This window comes from Gymnoscopelus microlampas (assembly GCF_963454915.1).
Source record: "Gymnoscopelus microlampas genome assembly, chromosome: 17".
Lineage (NCBI taxonomy): Eukaryota > Metazoa > Chordata > Actinopteri > Myctophiformes > Myctophidae > Gymnoscopelus > Gymnoscopelus microlampas.
This window is the reverse complement of record NC_139954.1, coordinates 22,811,488-22,836,352: the sequence shown is the minus strand read 5'-3', so window position 1 is coordinate 22,836,352 and position 24,865 is coordinate 22,811,488. Positions and strand designations below refer to the sequence as shown.

Below are 24,865 nucleotides of genomic sequence, written 5' to 3'. Positions count from 1 at the left end.
CAATGAAATGGTAGAATACATAGTCTTGTTCTCATTTATGTTCGTCTTTCGAGTCAAACCATATAGGCTCTCAACGTGATAACATTCATTCTGTGAATGTTAACAAATGGCAAGATCACACAGAAAGTGCAGCAACATTTTCACGAGAGAGAAATATGCGGAAATTTTATGTCATGGTCAAAGATAAGCTGTGAGATGCAAAACCTCTAACCGTCCATTAGTTTACTACAGGGTCGCGTCATTGTGTTGACAAGCATGCATTAGTGCTACTCGAAGAGTTGAAAAATCTTTGCCAGAGCAGTAGAGTATACTATTTGGATTTTGGTCCGTTTTTCCATCCATGCGACAGAACTATATAAATGTCCACACCAGAGTAAACTGATCTTCACCAAAGCACACCAAGACATAATTGCCATTGACTTTTTCTTTCTAATACCCGTGAGCCCAGGGCCAATCCGCCAATCGGTTGTGATGTTTCCCTGCTGAAAACTAACCAACAACCAATAAAACCACCACACATCAGTCTGGGCTATGGGACAGGGACTACAGATCCCACAACCCAACTACACAGACATGGCAAAAATGCTAATTAACAGCTTTGGGGGAAATTGAAAAATCAGCTTCATCAGTCCCTGCCTATGCCAAAGCTTAATGATCACGAGCAGGAGAGAAATGCATGCAGACAGAGGAAGGGACAGAGTTTTCTCAATTTGATCGTAGAAAGGCAATATGGAAAGAATATCTGCAGTGTACATTTTAACTAAAAATAACACAGGATGTGTGGTCAGTGTTTGCTATTATGATCTCTATTTATGACAACTTGCTGGCCACAGAGAGCGAGGGAAAGACAACCACTTTTACGGAGACAATATGCAGGTGCTTCAGAGCAGAATAGTCGTTTCCCTGACAACACAGACAGGAGGGGCACAAAAAACACAGTCGTGGCTACGGCTGTCGTCAAGGCACCCAGCCTATGCAACCGGCCTATGACGGTTACCGTGGCAACGGGAGTCGAGAGTTCATAATGCAGTAAAAGTGGGTGAAGGGAAGGTGATGGGAGTGATCAACAAACGAGGGGACAGAGGGGGAGACAAACAACAACACAGGGCCTGATCAGGGCCTTAGCCTAGACTTTGACGCCCCACCCTGCCCCCTCGTGACTCAGCATCACAGAAAAACAAAACCGGTGCTCCATCTTTCTGTTATCTACATTTGGCAACAATGAGGACGGTGCCAGCTGCAAAGCATGACTTGTCCTTCGGCAAAGGCTGATAAACAACAATGCAGCCACTGGAGGGTGCGTGCGTGCATTTGTTTGTTGTTGTGGTGGGAGAGGAAGGGAGAAGACAGAGGAAAATGGATGCTTTCTGAATGACAGTCTCATCATCAGTGGTCTCATTCTCCGACACAGACCTCTGCGCCAACTCTAATTTGATTGGCACAGCAAAGGGGGCAGGGGCTGATTCAATTGTGATCGTGGCTGATCCAAGAATAGAAATGAATTTGATTGGGGGTGGTGGTGGTGGGTGATTACAATGTAAATGTCTAGGACAAAGGTAAGGCATAGAGCACATTAGATATGATGGTAGTTGTGTGCATGCAAAACAAAAGTGTGTGTGTATGTGTGTGTTAAGGCTGTCAACGAATATTCCATATTTTAATATTCCTTTGAATATAAAAAAGAAAAGACTGTTCCACGATAAATCTGCCATGCGAGTTCTTGCGAGACCAAAAGTCCATGTAACATAGCATGTAGCATGTAACCTTAAACGGCAGCTGGTCTTGTGAGATCACAGAGTCGGAGAGACTGCAAGCAGCAGTTTATACTTCATCGTACAACGTGAACGTGAGCCGATCTACAAGTCCTCAATGCTTCGCTGACGCGTTGTAGATTAGCTGTGTTTGCCACAGGACACCATCATACGATGAAGGATAAATCAGCTGCCTCGCTGTGAACACACACAGACTTCACACCGCAGACACACACACAGTAACTTGACTCGCTCGGTACTAGAAAGAAAACACGTTTAATTGATTCAAAATGCTAACGGGTCAAGCTGAAACAGGCGATTCATTTGGTAGACAGTTTACAACGATACTCTACCGAAAAAGCGATGTAGAAACTATGTATGGATTGTCCCTCACGGTAAAACTCCCTCCATGTCACATTTCTCTGTCTTGAAGCCTACCTTTATTTGATTTAAACAAAAAACAATAATTAATTGGATAACATATCCAATGTGAGAGTGTGTGTGAAATATATCAACCAATAACTCATACCAAATATGAACAACGTTTTAGAAACAGGGACAAACCGCAACCACCAGTATTTAAAGCACCTTCACAGAAAAACAAGGGCAATGTCACTTACAATAAGCAGATATGGCAACCAATCATGACACGTTGCAGAGACTTTTTTACCAAACACTTCCCCTTTCCACAGCCACGCCACCACCGTATATATGCACATTAATCAACATGTCAGTTTTCACGTCCAGGTAAATGAGCCACAGTTAGCCAGAAGCTAATTTTCATATGTTGTCCCTGAGCAGGCTGATAAAAAGTGGTGATAAAACTATCCATACAAAAACAGACATCACCAATCACACATCTGGTAAATCTGTCCATCAGACAACGCACTGGTTCCTCCTCAATGGAAAGTTGCTGTGATAACACCAATCTACAAATCTGGTGCTAAAACTGATATCAAACTAGAGACCCATAAGCATCCTACCAGTTATATCAAAGGTGGCTGAAAAGTGGATTGTCAAGTCTATCATCAAACACCTAGACAAAGGCCACACCCCACTGCATCCCATACAGTTTGGGTTTCGGGCCTTCCACTCCACTGAGTCAGCAAACTGCCTATTCATAGAAAAAATGAGGTGTGTTTTGAACAGAGCTCCCTGTGCAATGGCGGTGTTCCTGGACTTCAAGAGGGCGTTCGACACAGTCTGTCACCGGGTTCTCCTGTCCAAATTAACACATTTAATTTTTTCTCCAGAAGCTATAAAAGTTAGTTCCTATCTATCCACCAGAAAGTAAGTGTCAACAGTGTTAAATCTCCCTACCACACCTGTTCGGTCGGTGTCCCCCAGAGCTCAATACTAGGTCCAATTCTGTTCTCACTGTACATAAATGACCTACCTGAAGTATGTAATAATGTCCAGATGTATGCAGATGATGCTGTTGTGCTTGCCCATGGTAAAAGCTATGCAGCTATGCATAATCTTAACCTCAGCTCTGACAAGTATTCAAGACTGGCTTATAGACTCATGTCTACTCTTGAATGCCAAAAAGACCAGTTGTGTTGGAGTCCTCAAATGTGTTTCTGGGTGGGGAGGAACTTGAACTTGTCCCAGAGTTCAAGTACCTCGGAGTCATATTAGACTCAACCCTAACTTTTAAAAAACATGTGAAGAAAGTCACAAATACGATTAAATTCAACCTTCAAAATTTTAAACAAATTAGACCCTTCCTGACAGTTGGTGCTGCCAGATCGTATCTTCACTGTATGATCCTATCACACATTGAATACTGTTTTACAAACTGGTCTTGCACAGGCGTGACGATTCTCAAACCCATTGAACAGCTCTACAAGAGTGCGCTCAAAGTGTTTGACAGGAAGCCTCGCTCATATCATCATTGTAACATCCTCCGGAGGCTCAATTTCTTTTAGTTTTGACAACTTCAACATTTTCACAGGTTGGGGTCATATACAAGACCCTACATGGTCTGTGCCCGTCCCCCCTAAGTGAATTCATTAAAAGGAAGCCTGATAGGGGAATCAGTACCAGAGCAACCACTCAAGGAGATTGCTAAGTGCCGCACCGGCAAACAACATTCGGTCAAAACGTCCTCTCAGTACAGGGTTGTGTAGCATGGAATGGCCTTCCTCTGTGTATAAGGGATTGTGCTACATTTCCATCTTTTAAATTCAATCTGAAAAGTTGCTTGAAAACCAAAGCTGCAACCATTTGTGATCATGTTTTAGGTTTATTTTTATGCTGTGTTGCCTATGTAATGTTATGTGAATGTACTCCACCGTTTGTCTGTCTGTTTTCTAATTTTATGTTTTTTGTGAGGACTGCAGATGAAAATTAGCATCTTTGCTAAATCCGGTGTATTTACGTCCATTAATATGCATTGTCCTGTCCAAATAAACAGTAAAGTAAAATAAAGTAAAAAACATATCAATACAATACAAGTAGACATAGTACAGGAGACAGTAAAAAGTATGAATCATTCATTTGATCTTGCAAGAGAGCACGTTTATCAGCACCAACCGTGGCCAGCACATTAAAGGAAAAGACTTTTGCTGTGTTTGAGCATACAATATTTTATATTAAAAACAATTCGGACCCACGTGGTGTTTTAAAAGGAATAATCAAAAGTAATTTTGGCCAATTCTGACAGCCTTAGTGTGTGTGTGTGTGTGTGGGTGTGTGTGTGTGTGTGTGTGTGTGTGTGTGTGTGTGTGAGTGTGTTAGTTTAAAAAATAGCCAACCTCGGATCCCAGAGCAGAGGCAGTGAGCTCAGAGACAATGGAGGCCAGCAGGCCGCAGGTGTTGGAGACCAGGTGTGGAGAGAAGAGCTCCACCTCTTTCCTCAGGCTCTTCCTCACTGGAAGCACCACGATCACCAGCATCTTCTCCAGAACCTCCCGGAAACTGGTCATCCCCATCAGGTTCTCCTCCGTCTAGGCGGGCGTGGCAGAGGGGAGTGAAAAAGCGTAAATCTCGTGTTGTTACACGCTACAACCAAATCACACCTTGTCATATTTCCGAGAATGCACTTCAGGAACAGCCATGGACATGGACAGGATTATAAATAAACCCCCCTTTGCATAAAATATCTCTGACAGGGCATAAAACACTTTTAACACAACCATCATTCCTGGGCTTTCCACTGACAGCCTTAGACTCTGCATTTAGAAGTGAGAATACCTGATGAGGAGTGCGTGTCTGTGTGTGTGTGTGTGTGTGTGTCTTTGTGTGTGTGTGTGTGTGTGTGTGTGTGTGTGTGTGTCAGTGTGCGCGCGAACGTGCCCATGCACTCACGTGGCTGAGCTTCTCCATGTGGGCCACCAGCAGAGGGAAGCGGTGAGCGAGGGCTGAGTCGTTTTCCGTGCTCACCTGCTTGACCAGCGAGCGCAGCAGCACCTCGCCGTCATAGGCGATGGGCAGGATGGAGGTCAGCTTGACCGAGGTGTTGCACAGGGCCGACATCACCGCCGCCAGCAGGCGGCTGCTGGAGGTGCGGAAGTTGGCCTCAGCGATGTCCTGCAGTATATGGGGGGGGGAGGAGAGGTGTGAGAGAGAATTAGTCCATCTGTAGAGCTAGGGGGAGATAGGAGATACATAATATTATGGACCAAAAGGAAATATTTGTAAATGATAAGCTGCCAAGATGTTGCTAAATTTTGTCTCAACTTGCCTCGTTTACACCAGTTGGTTTTAAAAGTTCTCTCTCATTCATATATATATATATATATATATATATATATATATATATATATATATATATATATATATATATATATATATATATATATATATATATATATATTATATAATTATTTTTAGGGTATATCATTTGCCTTAGTGTTGGGAAATGAGGGTGCACAAAGTACTAATAAAAGGAAATTTAAATAATTCATAACATTTTGTATAGTTGTAATAATGTGTGCTGGTCAAAATCCCAAGGCAGACATTGACTTGACTCATGGCACATCGTTTGAGAACCCCTGCTTTACGTGATTCAACAAGACTGTGCCTCTATGTCTTATACATACTAGTTAATGACATTTCGAAATAACAGAATCATTTAATTACTTACACATACATCTGTGGAACTGTATTGATACTACATTTTTTGTTTTGTTTATCAAAATATGTCATTCATATTGAAAAATGTTATACATATAGGCCCAGCACTAGCATGTTGTATGCAACAGAAAAAATGTCAGCTACAAGACAGAGTCTATGGTGTCTAATCTTAACCATCAATAGTAAGTTACAATGAGTCTGACCTGGTCCAGGCAGTTGAGCAGGTCACAGAGGCAGGCCCACTGCAGGGCCGGTGTGGGGTAGAATGAGTGGAAGCAGGCGGTGAAGGTGTTGTGGCACTCCTGCAGGACGGCCTCCAGCAGGGTGAGTGGCTGCGACAGGTAGCCCTCGGGGTCGTTGTCTAGCTTGGTCAGGCAGTTGTCCATGCCCTCAGATAGGACCTTCTTCAGCAGGCTGCGTGTCTTGCCTACGCACTCTGCCAGCTTACTGGACTCCTCCACCACAGCCTTGGTGCTGGCTGGAGACCAAATGAGAAAGTGTGATAAAGACCGCAAAAGAAAGAGAGAAAGAGTTGAGAGAGATTAGACAATATTAGAGTATAGTCTGGGTGAGCTGGGGAGCTACTTACAAATAGATTTTCAATCAAAGCAGTGTTAGTAAATCTGTGTTTATATCTGGACAACTCTTGGACAAGAGCTTTTGTTCTTGTACAGTATATGTTATCTCACGTTTTGAATTATTTTGCATGGAAGAGCTGCAGAAGGAATTTTAAATATATATTTCCCCCTCCCCAGGAAGTAACCATTATGTATCCTTACCAGAGATGGGGAAGATCTCACAGATGTAGACCCTGAGCAGGCGGAGGCAGCAGGTGCCCACAAAGCGGAGTCTCTCCAGGTCCAGCAGGGTGGCTGTGTACTGGAACCCCTTAAGGCCTCGCAGCTCCTCCACCCCCAGAACCAGGGTGGTCCAGCTCCAGTGGAGAATACTCAACAGAGACTCAAAACACTCCTGCATAGAGAGAGAGAGAGAGAGAGCGAGAGACATGCATATTATCAAAAATCACTCCTTGGCAGACAGAGGGTAATCACTGTGCAAACAAGTAAAACGGTACTTACCACTGAGACTGTGCGAGCAAACGAGCGCTTGAGTATGTGGACTGGTTCACTAGTCTGCTGTTTCCCTTTAGATGCATTGCCGTCATTTGATGGAAGCCTGGTGTTAAATTAATATAAATATTAACCAGCAAATAGATTGCCTCTGTGGTTATCAACTAGCCGAACTACAAGCAAACAAATTGTTGCATCTTGTAGATCTGCTATTTAAAATAATATTAATTGAAATTGTTTTAAACATTTTACCTAGAATGACATTGCAATAAAAGGGACGACGGAGGTTGAAAGCGGTTAAATATGAGGCAACTGAGATGCGTACCTGTACAGTAGCTGAGGTATTTGACCTGCATTAACATCAGTACCGTTGTTTGACTTCTTGGAGCTCTTGAACTGGAACACCACACTTAAGAAGGGGGGGACAGACAAGACAACAAATCAAGCCTGAACAAGTCCATTAAATACATGTGAACATCAAAACCAGAAGAACAAAAGACACATTATATAGGTTTATACAGTATGTCCACTGTGTTACCCGTCATCAGTAGTGATGGTAGCCTGTCCATGGGAACCACAGTCACTGCTGGGACCGGACACTCTGGCCCATGCGACATACCACCAGCCTAGCTGCAACAGGACTGGCTCATCAAACATCATGGCATATTTCTCCCTAAGACAACAGAATAGATATATGGTCAAATATCACATCAACATTACATCATAACCTCTGTGTGCCAAGCTTTACAAACAAAAACAGAGGGAAAAAGTAAAAGCCTGCAAATCTGAAAGTGTTGCTGTCTTCCAAAACAGTTACTTTCAGGAAATGGGAAAGAAAACCTGTGTTCCAAATGGACACAGCGTATCATTATTTTGTCACAAGCTCTTGTTAATATTTTTTATTGGTTAAATACCCACACACAGACTTTCCATTTTTATTTCTAAAATAGCAGATCTAAATGCTTGCAGATCGGCTATATTCGCTACTTTTGCGCGACCCTCTTGTACGATGAAGTAGGGCATTACTTTACGAAAAAATATATAAGATACAAGGTTTCTGCCAGACAGAAAGGAAATGAGAGGCTGATATTGTACTGTATGATGCTGTACCTGGCAGCACAGTCATAGGCCAGCACGTCGGTCTCCGCCAGTAGATCCCCATCCGTCTCGTGATCTCCTCCGTCAGGCCCCAGCTCAAACAGCTACACGGGCAACATTAACAGTCAACAAATGCTGCCGCAAATATTGGCCTAATTCAGAGCTATCACAACACAAAAGGCTTCTATGAACATCCTTGTTGTATGACAAAAACAACATATTCTCAACTGAAAAAACAAAAACAAACCAAAAAAATGCATTTTGGATTTTGAGTATGAATTAGCCTCAAGACAGCACAAACTATTGCGCTGCTATGAGCAAAGAGAATGCTTAAGTGCAACACATGCTCCCTCTTATGTCCGAACGTTGAGATTTTGACGACATTCAGAACTTCGGCTTTATTCCGGATGCTCCTGCACCCACAGATGTCCTGATTGTCCGAACTAGTTCGGAAAGCTTGTCCGAAACATACGTATTTCCCGACGTTGGAAGGAGCATGTATTGACCTTAAGATACACGTCAGGAAGGACCGCTCACCTTGATCTTGGCAGTGTATTCACCTCGACCCCCAAACAGGCCCAGCCCACCCAGTAGGATGTCTGCATCTGCACAGAAGCGGATGGCCTCCACAGAGTGGGCTGAGTAACCCCAGCCACCACCGTGACCTGGAGCAACACACACACACACACACAATGAAAGTCAGGCAGAATGTAGCTGCATCATTTGTCTATTGCATCATAAGCTATTCTGAACGTAGAAAGTGCCAGCTAGCATAGAGCTTGCCTATTGTAAAACTGTATCAGTAGAAAATCCGAAATGTAGCGATTTTTTTTATCACGATAAATGATATTGTATATCGTCCTATCCCAAGAGTACACAATTTAAAATGCCACAAAATGTAAAATGTAATCTAATCACGTTTCAGTGTATTTCCCAAGTGCAGTACATCACAGACTGTGTCTAGTACTCACTTTCGAAGCGGTTGACCACGCTGTAGTCTTCCTTGGAATAGACTTTCATTACAGCCTGTGTCTCCTCTTCTGCACTGGCAACACCCATCTTCAACTCCTGCATGGCCGCCAGTGTATCTAGGCAACCTAATCATACACACAAGTATACTTCCTCAACATGACTGCATACATAAAGTATGTACTCATCATTACTATTAGGGATGCGTGTTGCCGTCGTAGTCTTATTTTACTTTGAAAAAAGTTAAAGGAAACTTATTGAAAGACTGGTTGGAGACAGGTTCATTACCCAGGATGTGCAGGGCTCCATGAGAGCGTGTGGTGGTGGCATGGGAGCCGGAGGGAAGCGCCAACTCTGGGCTGAGGATGCTACAGCGAGCCTGGAGGTCTGTGGCGGACGGCACCCTGGCGTCAGCTATCACTGCATTGTAGCACCACATCTCCCTAGAGGCTGGCAAGAACCTAAAGATAGCAACACAGGTGGCAGGTTAAGTAGGTAAAAATAGTATAAAATACACAAACCATTATGTTTGTACGCACTCTTGTTATACTTGTCATTCTTCCATATCGATTAATCAATCCTTTGATAAATCCTTACACTATTAAGTGACGTACCTCCATATTACATCATAGACAGGGTCAAGACACAGGCCAAAGCCCTGCAGATCCTCCTGCTCAGAATCATTGAAAGTGCGGCAGCTCCCGTCCATCTTGTTGATGAGCAAGCATTTGAAGGGAGGGGGCTCAGAGACTGAGGTGGGCACCAGGCCTATGATATGTTTACTGGCAAAGATCTCTGAAGTGGCGAGGACATGCGAGTTTATGAGGGCCTCATCGATCCTCAGGAAGGTCTGGTCTCCACTGGCGCCAATCCAGGTGGCCTTTCGGCCATATTTGGCACCGATGTTAGGCATTGGGGAGGGCTTGGCATTCCAGTAGGGCATGTCTAGGATGGGTCGGCCCAGCTGTCCTTTCTGCAACACCAACAGATGCATTCAGCTTCCATACCACTCTGTGGCCAATCACATAGCAGAGGCTAATTACGCAGCCATGGATCACATAGAAATCTAGAAAAACTTGGGGCAAACAGCACTGGGCACAACACCATTGTAAAAATACATACAAAAATGCTACTGAAAACCCTCATAGTTCCTACCGAGAAGCTGCCGAAGGTGAAGACCTGTCCATCCATGAGGAGTACAGCTGTGTGGTTACTGCCAGCAGTTACCTGGACACTGGGGCCCGGGAGGGCCTGCACCAAAGTGGGAGAGCCCCTACATCCAGAAAACAGCAATTCAGGCATGGGTTGGGTAAGTAATAGTATACATGTGGTATAGGTGTGTGTGCTTACACCCATGCATATACTGTACATGTACAGGTATATGCATGTTATTTCATCCAAGCTACTTACCTGGAGTTGACATCTCCATGTCCAAGCTGCCCATGTTGGCCATAGCCAAATGTGTAGACATCACCATTCTCCATCAGTACCACTAAAGGAGGTAGGTTAAGAGTCCCATAAATAAAATAAAAACAATTTAAACGGAAAAGTCAAGTAAAAAAAATGTTTTTATAATTCCATTTACAGTAAAGCCAATAACTCTTAACCGTTTAGATTTTGTTGTTTCTTTGAAAAGAATCCCTGAAGTGATAATACTAATCCATGTTAAGTGGTCCCATCCTATACTTAAACACCACAGTGGAAGACATAAAAAAAATAGAAGAGGAAGTGACTAACAGGAAGTGGCTTTGAGGAGGTCAACCTTACCGGAGTGGTGAAAACCGCAGCTGACCTGCACGGCTCGCATCTCGCAGTCAAATCTCACGGCCCCCGGAGGATAGGTAGTGATTTTGCTGGCATCCTTTTCTCCTCGCTCGCTGCTGCCGTCTACAAGGCAAACATTCAGTTAGAACATGGCGGTGTGGCAGAGGAGAGGGATGGGAGAGACAGTAAACACATGAAAGAGAAGAGCAGAGGATAAAGCTGCAACTTCAGAGCCTAGAGGTGGATGTCTCTGTACAGTCAGTCCTGGGAGGGGAAAAAGAGAGCTGGAAGGAGTGGAATCAACAAAGAATAGGAGGAAGATGGGAGGGCATGCCAAAAAAGACAAAGAGGGAAGTAAAACGTCTAAAACAAAAAGACTTTTGGCAACCAGCACCTTGTCACTCGTGTGTTAAAATATTAAGCACAAAAATCCTTTGATAAATAGCTACATTTGTTGATTTAAAACAGATTTTTCAACTGCTGTATGTTGAATCTGGTTAGGTGCAATTTCATAAGATGAATGAGTAACAATGAGGAAGAGGGGGTCTGGTTGAACCCAAGCCCTGTTTCAGAGGTCATGGTGGTGGTGCGTGAGGAGAGTGGCGGTAGAGGCAGGCCCATGCATTGCTACTCATACAGTGTCTCTGAACACCCTTTTTGGGCCATGGACCAGCTCACATCAGTGACTTACTCAAACAGCCCTTTAGGATTAAGACTTGATGAGTTGATATACTCATACTACTTATGGTTCAATAACTGTGAGTTGACCCTTTATTCATAAAAGCATAGAAAGACTAGAGGTTTGTTTGCTGGTCCGTGGCCCAAGAATCTGAAGAGGAGGGCTGAAGATCCAGCTCTTGGACATGATCTCGATCAGTAATAGTAAACTGCCTTTAACTGACAAACTGTGGGCACTCTTAACTTTTCCTTGGTGACATTACAGTGGGGAATACCAGTGTATCACTATGCTGTCAAGTGGCAGGGTGGGAGGATGTGGAACACTTGTTCCTGTTGCTCCATAGAATGGTAGCACCACTGAAATGGCCTTTTCAACAGCAGAATTTCAGATAACCTAATATAATTTCTCTCCTTTACGTTTAATACTTAACTCCCATGGAAGAATCATAATTTAGCAAAGCAGTACAGCATCAATCCCTAAAGTGACAATAGGAAGGAAACTGCTGTAGCTCTTAAATCTATTTCATTGTTTTCAGATATAACTGTTACACAATGGAAAAATGTCTATTTATACATATATTTTTTGGAAGTGGTTTCAAATGAGTCGTGTTCGATTAATTCCTCACATCCTAAAAATAGCTCAAACTACACTCCTGTCAGATGTGTCCCATTGTCATTTACCAAAAGCCTGTTCTCTCCCAATGCACAATGATGTATCTGCTTTTAATCCTGCGGCGCAGACCAGAAAAGTGAGAAATCATTTGCTTACTGGTTATGTTAGACTGATATATTGATTTATACTTTTTTCCCCTCCTTTTTCTACCCAGCTTAGTTGTTTCCAATTGCCCTATGTGTACTGCAGTCCCAGGCACTGCCAACCCCCCCACTGTTGGTCTGGGGAGCATGTAGACTACCATGTATCCGATAAACATGGAGTCACCAGCCAGTTCTTTTCATCAACAGCGAGGAGTTTCACCGGGAGAGATTAATGAGTAATTAATGTGATTTCATGCTAGACTATGTCTTTTCAAATGAAATATAATTGTCAATACAGCATACTAAACAAATAGCATTCAAATACACAACAATGTAAATAAATCCCTCCCGTTGAAGAGATCTGTCTTAACCTGGGCCTGTAGACTCATCCTATTTCCCCATCCCTCTGCACTGGTCCAGAGTGAGTCTATCCTGCCTACAGGCTACACTGTTCTTTACCATGAGATGTGGTAAAGACAGCATAAGCTTCTTGTCTCCAGAGAGTGAGAGAGGAGGTGGGCGGGACAGCCACATTGGGAGGTGAGTCAGAGGGGTGGGGAGAGGTGTCTTTGCACCCGTTGAGTTAGATAGTGAAGACCATAGTACCTTTGTGCTTGTCCCGTTTATGCCTTAGGGCCTGAAGGGGTCTTATTCTGGCTAGGGCCTGCTCACGCTGGTTCATAAATATGGGGCCGGGGAAAACAAGGGGGCCTGGGGGAGAAAGAAACCTTCACATGCATGCACAAGGCTCACAAATGGGAGAGAACACAATGTCAATACTACACAACACAACAACATTACACGCGCACACACTGCAAAATTATGAAAAAACACAAAAGCAAGAGGGAAGTCACCAAGGCACAACATCCAAACTCAAGGCAGCACCAGAGGGTAGAGATTTATCACATGCTAACTGGAGAACACATTTGATGGCATTTTGTAGTCTCAGCCTTTGTCGGTTACCTCTTCCTTCCCCCTTGCTGTCCCAAAATTCTCCTTGAGGGTCCTTCCCAATTCTACCAAGTATCCACATTCTCTTCTATCATAGCAAAAAGCCAACACGGGCACATATCCAGTCCTCAACATTTTCCCCACTGCTCTGATTCTCTTGTCTCTCTCTCCCCGTACCTCGGCCCTCCTCCAGCCTGTGCCGGCGGTTGATCCTCTGTCGCTTCTCCTCCTGCCGGATCTGGATGTGCTCTTCAATATTCACTCCTGGAGGGGGAGGGACAGGGACAGCTGAAACACAAAGGGCCCCAGGTAGAGGGAGGCAGCCCAGACAGGATGCGGCAAGAGGAGAGACGGGAGGTGGGGGGGCAGAGCGGAATAGGACAAGACACACACGAATGAATGATGGGCAGACATGATGGAGGAGCGATGACTCTGTACAACATGAGGTCGAAAACCAAGCATGAGGAAGTGCACCATGTGTACAATAGTGCATCAAAGCAAAATGTAAAGTGTGCCGTGACGGCACAAGTTGCATGCTTGCATGGACCAGAATAATACATACAGCCGGTTTGCCAATCACTGGTTTAGGAAGGGCCAAGACAAAATAGGTACAATTTTTACTAGAAAAAGTGCTCCTCGGAGCAAAGGTCTCCGTCAGGTCAGGTAGGTTATTGTGGGCCATAATTGTGAGTCATTATAGAGTTGAGTGGAATCCAGTGTTTCCCCAATATGCATTAACAGTGGCGGGCCGCCACCCCTTAAATCTGGCCGCCACAGTATGATTTTTTCAAAAAATGGCACGCACGCCAAATAATTTCAGCGTGCACGCACGCATCCTCCCCCACACCTTCAGCTTCTGGCTAGGGGAAACACTGGAATCTGTAGAAGTTGAGGGATTAACGTTGATGAAGTTATTGCACAGACACAATATGTTGATTTGTGGGAGTGTAGAATATCGTTCTACACTCTGTTAATTAATAGTTACTGTTAATTGTATTGTTATTAATGTGAAGTGGCTTGTTATATATAGTCATAATTGTTTTGGATGGCAAGCAAACCACTCCTGCAAACATTGGATGTCAATCTTAGGTAATCAGGATAGAATATGAAAAATCGGATAGATCAGTCTTGATCACACGACTATAAAGATAATGTGTACCGATTTGTTTAGACAAAATCTGTAGGAGTAATCCTGTATTAAAATTGGCATAAGGGAGGACCTTTTGCAAAAATTGGCCTCCTGGAGACACTATAAAAGGATAATGTGAAAAGGGTGGCATTTCTTCCAAGTGGGAATGTGTGTGCTACGTTTCACGGCAATCGGACGCTGCGTTCATGATTTGAGGCCTTTTGTTCAAAACGGGCCACTCCTGCAAATTTGTTATGCCAATCTTAGCCAATCGGGATGGAATATGAAAAATCTGACAGATCTGTCTTGAGCACATGACTATATACTAGATACTGTGTACCAATTTTCATGATGTTTTAAACAAAATGCGAGTAATATCCAAATATGTTTTTTTTATAAAAGTCGGCCTCCTGGTGGCACTATAATAGGCCAATCTGAAAACGTCTCGGCAACGCCTTCGGCCTGGCGGAGACAATTAGGTTTATACTTTATCTGGCCCAGTGTTTTCAGCAACAACAACAAAAAATGCAGCAATGCAAGAGAGTGAAGATGCCAGAAGTCAGTGAAGAGGCAAGATATCAGGCTAAACATTGGGGAAGACAAGGTCTTGCAAGGAAGTGAACAGCATGATAATACCTAGCAGCAGGTCCAATGGAATCATCTCTTTCACAGCATCAAAGATGCCCCTCTGTCTGGCCTCTTGGCCATCCAGCTCCCTTGCACAGGCCTTGCAACAGCCACACGCTGAGCAGCCCGACTCCCCGGACCCACAGCCACAGATACTGGTAGAGGATGAGAGAGCCATACCAGTGATGTGCAACATAGGATACCCAAAAAACGACAGATTATAGCAAACGATAGTTGTGTGCGACTTACCCTCCCGGCACTCTGTCTGGTCGGCCACTACTGACACAGCTGGCCCCGTAACCGGTGCAGTCCCCGCAAACGGTGCACACCATGCACTGGTCCAGCTTCCACTTGTGCATTCCAGGCTGGCACATCATGCTCTTCTCCTCCTTCTCTTCCAGCTCGTCTTCCAGGTCCTCATCCATGGCTGTGGCCATGCTCTCCACGCCAAATGCTGTGATGCGAATGTGAATAGAACACAATGAGGAAGACAGGGAACCGTTAGGACTGCACCAAGCCGATATCCAGGATTGGAAGTTACGTTTAGGCTTCAACTGCCTAAACATGGACCCTTAACACATTACCTACCAAAAACGTCTTTTAAAATACACCCGTTTACCGCCAAAGACGGACATGACAAAAATTATTACTTAAAAATCCTGTATCACGGCTCCTGTGTACTTTTTTTTTTACCATGTATTTTTGGGTGAAACATGCTTTTTTCAACAGGCTGCAATTATGGAACGGATTACCGCAATCGGATTTGTTTTCCCCCAAGATTCTACGAGACTCCTGTGTGTGTAATGAGGGGATCACCGTGAGGATGGTGATCACAGAAAATATATTAAAAACTTTTTTTTTTTTTTTTTAAAGGTTAAGAAATCTTTAAAAATGCTGGCACTGGGTGGGAATAATAAAAATGTTTCCTTGTGACAGTATAAGAAAAGCTACTTAAATATACAATGCTTTGGTGTGTGTGTGTGTGTGTGTGTGTGTGTGTGTGTGTGTGTGTGTGTGTGTGTGTGTGTGTGTGTGTGTGTGTGTGTGTGTGTGTGTGTGTAAGATGATAGAAACAGATAAACTAGATATTATCTTACCTTTCCCTGCCTGGCTCATGGATCCAGTGTCTCTGCCACACTGTCCCTTGTTGTTGACCCCAAACGTCCACACCTCCCCGCTCTTAGTCAGGACACAGGTGTGAGCCTTCCCCATGGCCACCTGAGTTACGAAGTGACCTTTCAGGTCTGTCACCTGGCCTGTAGAGGGGAGAAGGCAGGTGGCAGGCAGAAGGCATGGTTTAATTGCCATCATCATAAATTAATGTCATATAAACGTATGTACAAAAATGTAAAATATATTAAAAGAAAAAGATTAGAAATATTTCCTCAATATATACAACACATATACTGTATATGCATTACACTGTATATAGAGTATTAAAAAAAATGCTCTTAGTCAGATTGAAAAGTGTGCACTCATTTTTCGGTGCGAGGCGGAGCAAGCGGGAGGCTTTGATGTCCCCGCAGTACAAACCGAGTGCTCAGCTCACAACAACAAACACACACTATGTATTTTATATACACATTTATATAAAAAAAGAACAGAAGATGGGAGGAAGGGAGGAGAAGCATTTGAAGTGGGCATTTGAATTAGGCCCTGGTCCAGTCTACTCACAGGTGCTGTCGCTGTAGATGGCATCTTTGCCAAACATGTAGAGCTCTCCGTCCTTGGTGACAATACTGCTGCTACCATTGTTGCAAGCTGTGTACACAGCGGTTTTGGTTTCCAGCTTGATCATCTTCTTAGGCTTGTAGGGCTTTGGCTGTCGGCGGCTCTTGGCTGAAAGAAGAAGAATGACTTATTAATAGATCACAATTATTACGGCATGGGCCCTGATTTCACTTTTGTTTTGTCTTTGATTGTTTGTTTTTCTCTTTTACATTTTCTCCCCAATTCATTAGTTTAGAAAATTAGTCCCTATCATTGCCAACACGTACTGTTTGGTCTTGGGGAGGATGAAGGCAACCACATTTCCTCTGATACACATTCGCCAGCCACATATTTTCACCCAACACTGAGGAGTTTCACCAGGAGGGCGTAACGCATAGGAGTGGACGGGACTTCCGACTTCCGTGCGACAACTTGACGTACATGTGTGGATGCACCCATACAGAGGAACATGCTATCCCTCCCAGTTCCGGTTCCTGCTGAACAAGCACCCCGGCCAACCTGTAGGTGACGCTAGTGCAGCGACAGAACAACCTCCCCTGCTGGCTTCCCACCTGTAAACATGGCTAGTTGTGTTCCTGGCCGAGCCAGAGGCACCACAAAGGAATTAAAACCTGTCCCCACAGTCCACAGTGATGGGCAGGTACTTGGCAGCCATTGCTGAATGGAAATGTGTCGAAGTGTCCCTGAGCAAGACACGTAACCCCTAACTGCTCCATCCCCCGTGCTCAGGTCTTAACACTTGGGCAGCGATCAGATGGTTGAAGCTAAAAACGGAATTTCCCCTGCGGGATCAAATGGGTCTAAATTATTATTATTATCATTATTATTAACTTTATCACTATGCCATCCGAAAGACATGCTGGCCAGTTGTTGAATCAAATTCCCAAACTATTCCCATTGAGAACAAATATCAACTCTGTATGCCTCAATACTATATTTTGTGTTCGGCTGATGTCTTACTGGATTCTCCATCCTCTCCCTTGCTGGCGGAACCTGTGAAGAACACGCTGCCGTCTTCGGCCACCAGTAGGGCGTGGGAACCGTCGTGGCCCACAGAAAACTGGATGATCTTGGGGGACTTGGTGACGGGCAGCTCTACCCATTTACCCGCCGACGGGCCACCCTGCTTTATGCCCAGGCTCTGGTACTTCCCAGTGTAGTATATCTGGGAGAGGAGAACAGAAAAACATGGAAAGAAAACCAGGGGGTGGGTGTTAGTGAAAACCACAGAGAGGCTTACGCAATACCTTCCCTTACTGTGGCTGATATTGATAACTGGAGGTATAAGCTCGCACACAACACTTGCTACACTTTATTAGCCCCGAGTGACAAATAGGCAAAAATACAAAGTGTAAAGAGAGGGTAAACAGCCGACACTAGCTCTCCCTGCCTGACAGCTCGCAGTAAAATGATGCATCTAACAACCTGCAGCTACAGGGCCTAATTCAGAACTGCAGAGCCTCTGTAGTCAAGGGACCACTGAGAAGGAGAACAAGTACGACGGCACAATCATTATTATCTCAACAATATACTGCCGTCAGCGCACAAACACACTGTGTGTCATTAGAACCATTCATTGAAATAGTGCAGGGGCACTCGGTGATGATGCATTTTATAGGGCTGATGCTGGCGGTATTACTGCTCTGAACAGTCCACCATTCTGTCGCACAAAATTACATAATCCCTGATGACACGGTGTAATGGTGATGGCAGAGGATTAGAGACTATAAAACAGTGGAGTGAATCGCAGGCCTTTGACTTCTGTCATTAGCCATCACACTCCCAGGCATGGTTTGATACTGCTGAGTGCTGACTTGCTGAGCCGAGGTCTCTAGTCCAGGTGACTAAAGAGTGAACTTTGTGCCGAGTCACAGGTCAGCTACTCCTATTTTTACTTGTCGGGCCAGTCTGGCGAGGGTAATCTACCGATAAGGCCTGCTGTGAGATTAGGCCTCAGCACACATATGCTGCATTGTACAGCGGCGTTAACTGGCCTGTGGCTCCTATCTGCTAAGGATGCACAGGGCACCACACCCACTTACCAGCACCACATCATCAGCAAACAGACAAACACAAACAGCACACCCCAACTCACACCCTAACCACCTACATACAGTAGGTAGCATGCCTTTCGTGCTAATGCATATATGAATGCAAACAAATATTTTTCAACAAAGCAGTACATTTCTTCGAACTCCCTGTGCACAGACTGATTTGTCATATTACAAAGAACCCACAGTGCAACACATAGTTGAGTAGTGTACACAGGAAACCCCATGCCCTAGCCTTATGTACACAAACACACACATTACGTAATTCCCCTGCCATAACACCCATATGCACAAATTCCTACAGCAACGTCTTCACGAAAGCCCTAGTTCGGAGTGACGGAACAACTCCAAGCCGGCCCAGTTGGCAGGGCGCATGATTGGGAACCCCCCCCCCCCCCCCCCCGACTGCCCCCCCCCCCCACCTCCAAACTATTATACACAGCCCTGTCGCAGTGGACAAGCCAGTCAGAAAAAGAACAATAACGTTTCATTATGGTGCTAGGCAAGGCAACATAATAAATTAAAGCTTGAAGTTAAATTAAATGTTATTATAAATTACATCGCTTTACAACAAACATGGCCGCAACTGCTGGGCTTACAAGCGTTTGAGTTCAGCACCACGGACAGCGACCATGACATTTTGGAACCCACTTAAACTAATAAGCAACACCGTGGCTAACTTATCAATATATTAGAATGGTAGAATGCTGAGGAAAAAATTGCATGGCGATCCATTAGTTCATTGAGTAGGCTACTATGCCTACTTACCACAATTTGAAGGGGACTCGACGAGCCTTGGTGCTCAGCTAACTAGTCCACTATATGTTGCATAGGCTTACAATAAATGAAAGTAGTTGATAATGCTTTAAACAGGGTCCCCACACATTTTTAGCAATGAATTTCCAAAACTTTTCCAAAACTTTTCCAGAATATTTAGCCCAATTTCCAGGCCTATATAACAATCATTCGGCGCAATAATGTGTCTCTTACTCCTATGTAGAATGCCCAAAGATAGGCAGTGTAGCAAAGTTTGAGACATACATTAGGCTGCCGTCACACAGCCCGTTCGGCGAAAAACTACTTATGTTACATACTGTATTTCGTGTAATATTATTCATGTTTATGAAAATGTTTTGTTTTAACAAAATCAATAGCCAAAAACAATGCATAGCCAAATATGTTTCCAGGACCCTTGATAAATTCCAGGACCTTTGATGATGTTTGATCAATTTCAAACCTTTTCCAGTACTGGATTTTTTTATTTTTTATTTCAAAATATTTCCAGGAATTTCATGACCGTGGGGACCCTGTTTAAATGGGCCCGCTGCATGCAGTTCAACATGCCAAGAGGCGGGGCCTGTAAAGTGCGCTCAAGTCCTAACAAAATAAAGGTCTGTGTGATGTGAGGGCCAGGCCACTGGAGCACCCCCAGCCCCCGCTGATGGCCCGCCTCTGCCATAGATCCTGTTCAACCCCCTCGCTCCCAGCCAAGTACCAGTTGATGTTGAGTGCCAGTGTTTTCACGATGACAGCTACTGGTTTGTCTTATATGTATTGAGCAGTGTTGTATAGGCATAGCTGCTGCTTAGCTCAATGGATGGAATAATCGAATCCCTTCCACTTATTTAAGCAAAGAAGTCCCTTCATGAGCTCAGTGTACGCTCACAGCCCCTGGCCAGAGGGGAGGAGCCCATTGTGGAGCTAGAGCACAGTGCCAACGCTCCACAATTACAATCACAAGTGAGGGCAGGATTCAGAGTTAGCGGTGCGTGGGTCACACAAGATAGCCCAAATCCAAAGGATAGTCTGACCAACACTGCACAGGTACTTATCTCTTGCACAGGGACGGGTGTTCTCAGGTATGTTCAAATCAGTATATCAGTATACACATACACAATATCGATTAAATTATATATGACAGATTTCTTTTATACTTTAATGTTGGACAACAACAACTTGATAAATGACCAGAGGAATGTTAATACAATATTTGAATATAAGATCAGGCCAAGGTGCCCAAAACATGCCAGAGATAAATGCAGGGCTGATATTGGGAGGAACACGACCGACCGACCGACGGACAGAGACACACACACACACACACACACACACACACACACACACACACACACACACACACACACACACACACACACACACACACACACACACACACACACACACACACACACACACACACACACACACACACACACACACACACACACACACACACACACACACACAGCATTAACTACACCTTGCACAGGCTTATCTCAGTCCTGAATTGTACACCTGTCCTGTATTAATAAACACACGCAATGAAGCCTGCTCACTTAAGTGTTGTCAACACACAAATCACATTAATACACATTACGTTAATGATGTAATTTAAAGACAATTTAGCCTGTAAGAGGGTTGACTAAAACAAGGAGTTTTTAATCCTTTGCTGGGTATTTTTTTGTATATCTTGCTCCTGGGAGAGAAAATAAGTAAGTCAGCGCTGTTAACTGTAAGCAGGTGTTGTGAAATCGGAGAATGGTAATTATGACAGATAGACTTTAGTTTAGCGGTACAAGGCAGCGGGGGAGTAGAAAAACTATCAAGTGAAAGACTTTTTTTCACAGGTGCACCCTCTAAAGCCATAGCCCTGTCATTAGTGAGACCAAAGCACTGAAAGCACAGCTGCTTAGAGCCACGGAAGATGAAGGAAATGCAGATTGAAGAAATCAAAAGCAGATGCGTGGAATAGCAAATGTTTGCAACGACACACGCAGCCCCATTGTCATATCTTTCTGCCTGAAAATGTACATGCCACAACAGTAGAGGCTTTGACTCACCTTTCCAGAAGCAGTTTTCATCAAAGCGAATTCCCTCCCGGCTCCAAGCAGCGCTGCCTCTTCGTCAAACCCTGTGCCTAAGAGAGTGACACAGTTTAGAACCACTAGCATACACACAAAACATACAGACGTGACATAATTGATGATGACATGATTAATAAACCATATGCTATGTAACACAACTTTAAATTGTTATTGACGGTTTACAACTATTTGAAGCAAACAGTTATGCAGCCGTGGGTATGAACATCAGCTCACACATGCACAATCCAATAGCAAATCGAGTCCCATGACCTCAGAATGACAGCCAAAAACAAAGCAATGCGTGACATACTAATAATGTGCAAATCCTTCTCCAGGTCGAACAGAGAGATGCCACAAGCGTGCAGACATTTCCTTGCCAGCTTCAGCTGCAGTTCCTGCTGCAGGGCCGGGTCCGAGCTTGTAGCGTAGATCCGCACCACAAATCCGTCCTGAGGGCACGAGGACACAACAGGGTTTGTTTAGTTCCACAACAATTATATTGTTGCTACAATGTCGAGGAGCCAAACCAAATTATTCTATTGTACTTGTGTATCTTTACAGTATATCGTTGTTGTCTGGTGGAATCCTTGTCCCAAACCGTTCTTTTTTTATTCTCATTTTAAAAACAATAGTAAAAATAGACGATCTACAAGCTCACAACGTGGCGATGTGCACTACTTTTGTGTGACACATTAATTCACCAAAACAAGGGATATAACAAATGAAATATTGAATGTTGAAACATTGACTTTGAAATCTTCCCACTTTTAAAGTCAAAGAGTTACTTTGATATGGAATTGAATACAAAACCTAACCTCTAACTCACCTGCCTGAACGTGGCGGCTTAAATTGCGTTAGAGCTCGTTAGATTTGCCTCAGGCAGACAGTTTGGACTTTTGATGTTAGGTCTCTTACATCGAAAATGACATCAGACTGTAAAGCCTCAGCACTGGCTAGCTGCTAGAGTAGACTATAGAACACAGATGAACTTTGTGTGTGCGTGGGGTGCGTGCGTGTGTGCATGCAAGTGAGATCAGTACATGGGGGCACGCCCAAAGTTATAGCACAGGGCCAGCACATACCACACACCCCACATTCTCCCTATGGACTACAATGCCACACGCACACATCTAATGTGCTAGACCCAGCCTGTGGTGAGGATTAGAGATGTGGTTTTCAATAGCGAGAGGCTCTGAAAAAAATGATTATACCATGGAATTGGATGGGGTTATGGTGGTAGGGTCTACTCTATTCACTGGTGACGTGGCTGGGACTATGTACAGACAGATGGGCTGGGTCTACACTAATTACTAGAGCCCAACCAACACCAGATATTTGGGTCCAATGCTGATCGCAATTTTGGAGAATATTGTAATCAATGTGAACATATCTGATTTCATTAAAGAACGTTAATAATAAATAAAACATTTTACTTTAATTATATAATGAGCAGGCAAGCAAGTGTTAAATACACACACAAAAAGAATATTATTTTATTTAAAGCTCCATTATGTAATTTTCTTAGTGAATACATTGTTATTTTGTTAAATCTGTATGTTAGAGTATACAATATAACTTATACATTTGGGGTTGGTTGTATTTCGTCTCCCTGCTCTTCTATTGAGACATTTAGATCCTGTGTCTAGGTTGGACACGACTATCCCGTTTCTGGTTTGACACAATTCAAATTCTCCCCATAGCAAGCAGGCATGCTCCATTAGCTAAGTGGTAAAATGCCAGCACTTGTGAAGGAGACCCGGGTTCAAATACGAGGTAGAACAGGAAAGTTTCTAAGTGGAGCTTTAACGACTTAAGCCCAATTAAAGAATTCCAAAAATGGCAGATCTATGAACTCACAACTCTTGCCTGTACCTTGGACATGAAACCAGTCAAATAATAGTTGATATATCAGCCAAACAAATATATCGGTCGGGTTCTAATTTTGGTGAAGGTCTATCATTCCTTTTGGTACCGCAACCATTCTTCTTTTTTAGTAAGTGCACTACAGCACAATTAGTGAATATATTAGAGTGCATATGGGAACTGTAACCATATCCCTCAAACTGTAGTAGCTCAGTATATTGACTGGACATGAACTGACGCAGCACAGCCCATGACAGCCAAGCAGGGATGTGCTTTTGGCAGACTAGTGGAGGAGGGGGCGTGGCTGAGAAGGAAGATTTATAGGGGAGAGTTCGGGTTCTGCGAGCAGAATAATGAGGGAAAAGAAGAGGCAGAAGGGGAATAGTAGAGAGGTAGCGTTGAGGGCTCGGCCACTCTCATGGGGTCATGATAACTGTAGCACAGAACGTGTTCTTCTCTTTCTTATCAGCTCGGCTGCCTTGGATCTATTCCATTCCCTTTCCTCTCCTCTCTTTCCCTTGGCCTCATATTGTTTATCCACATCATCCTTTCTTCCCAGCAGTTGCCGTCCACTCGTCTTTTTATCCTCTCACATCATCCTCTCTCTTTCACCTCTGCATGAGGTCTGTGTGGTGGGTGCACTGGCTGACTGCACAAACCAATACGTGCTGCTGCTGGGTTGCTGAGGAGTTTAGCCCACTTTCTCTCTCTCTGCATCCAGCTCCCTCATTTAGCCCAGGGGCTGCTACCCGGGAGGAAGACTGGCTGTGGCGGTAGATGTATGAATTTCACATCCTCCCCTCCCCCCCACTAGTACTTATGCAGATATCTTGCATGCAAGATTAAGCCTCTGGAGAACGGCCACATGCGGTTCCACCCCCCTACACTCACACCCTTACATCGCCACTCCCACACACAGGCTCAGACACACTCCACTACCCTTCTGTGGCACAGCTGGCGCTCGCTCAGAGGGTCCTTCCTCTATAGAGTAAGGCTCTGCCGTTATGGGCAGAATAGCAGTGACAGGCTACTAAACGTGAAGTGGGACAAGTTTAAGGTCTGCTAGCAAGCATAAACGACTTTTACAGGAGCAAGATCATGAAACCCCAACAAACATACACCTCATCTGTCCTCCGCTCTCAGTAAAACAAAGCACCATCTCAAAGCTGTCAAAGACCTCACTGCATCGGCACACACAGAGATACGTGTTGCGTGTCAATAAGGGTGCATGTGTGTGTGTGTAGCAAGCACGCTCTCAAGATGCAGGCAAGTGAACAGCGTTTCCATCTGCAGAGATTGTGGAGCCATTCGAGCACCAGGCATAATAATAAAATCAGTCCTCCTCCCATGATGTCTGCGGCAGACGGGGGCTAGCGTGACAATGCTAGGATTCTTATTAGATTCAATAATACAGAATGACGGGCGGGGGAGGGGGTCGTCGGAGCTCTGGGGACGTATTCATTCAAATTAAGATGTCCTGCCTAAG

The 24,865-nt window shown here is 44.2% G+C and overlaps 1 protein-coding gene across 25 annotated transcripts in view; it reads right to left on the bottom strand.

Moving 5' to 3' along the window:
* mycbp2 (MYC binding protein 2) overlaps positions 1-24,865 on the bottom strand; it is an 80,873-nt gene that overhangs the window by 37,122 nt on the left and 18,886 nt on the right. For 15 of the 25 annotated variants that reach the window (XM_084083664.1, XM_084083682.1, XM_084083675.1 and 12 more), the window contains exons 10-33: positions 21,827-21,965; positions 21,493-21,569; positions 17,562-17,766; positions 16,545-16,709; positions 15,968-16,126; positions 15,120-15,324; positions 14,880-15,025; positions 13,292-13,402; positions 12,770-12,874; positions 10,733-10,852; positions 10,376-10,457; positions 10,121-10,238; positions 9,580-9,938; positions 9,254-9,426; positions 8,968-9,093; positions 8,534-8,661; positions 8,009-8,100; positions 7,437-7,571; positions 7,224-7,307; positions 6,908-7,004; positions 6,608-6,800; positions 6,032-6,306; positions 5,061-5,282; positions 4,508-4,699 (exon numbers count right to left, since the gene is read on the bottom strand). In XM_084083664.1, coding sequence (XP_083939790.1) covers positions 4,508-4,699; positions 5,061-5,282; positions 6,032-6,306; positions 6,608-6,800; positions 6,908-7,004; positions 7,224-7,307; positions 7,437-7,571; positions 8,009-8,100; positions 8,534-8,661; positions 8,968-9,093; positions 9,254-9,426; positions 9,580-9,938; positions 10,121-10,238; positions 10,376-10,457; positions 10,733-10,852; positions 12,770-12,874; positions 13,292-13,402; positions 14,880-15,025; positions 15,120-15,324; positions 15,968-16,126; positions 16,545-16,709; positions 17,562-17,766; positions 21,493-21,569; positions 21,827-21,965 — 3,708 coding nt within the window. The remainder of the gene's footprint in view (positions 1-4,507; positions 4,700-5,060; positions 5,283-6,031; positions 6,307-6,607; positions 6,801-6,907; positions 7,005-7,223; positions 7,308-7,436; positions 7,572-8,008; positions 8,101-8,533; positions 8,662-8,967; positions 9,094-9,253; positions 9,427-9,579; positions 9,939-10,120; positions 10,239-10,375; positions 10,458-10,732; positions 10,853-12,769; positions 12,875-13,291; positions 13,403-14,879; positions 15,026-15,119; positions 15,325-15,967; positions 16,127-16,544; positions 16,710-17,561; positions 17,767-21,492; positions 21,570-21,826; positions 21,966-24,865) is intronic. The other 10 variants (XM_084083683.1, XM_084083678.1, XM_084083674.1 and 7 more) reach the window with 5 other exon arrangements.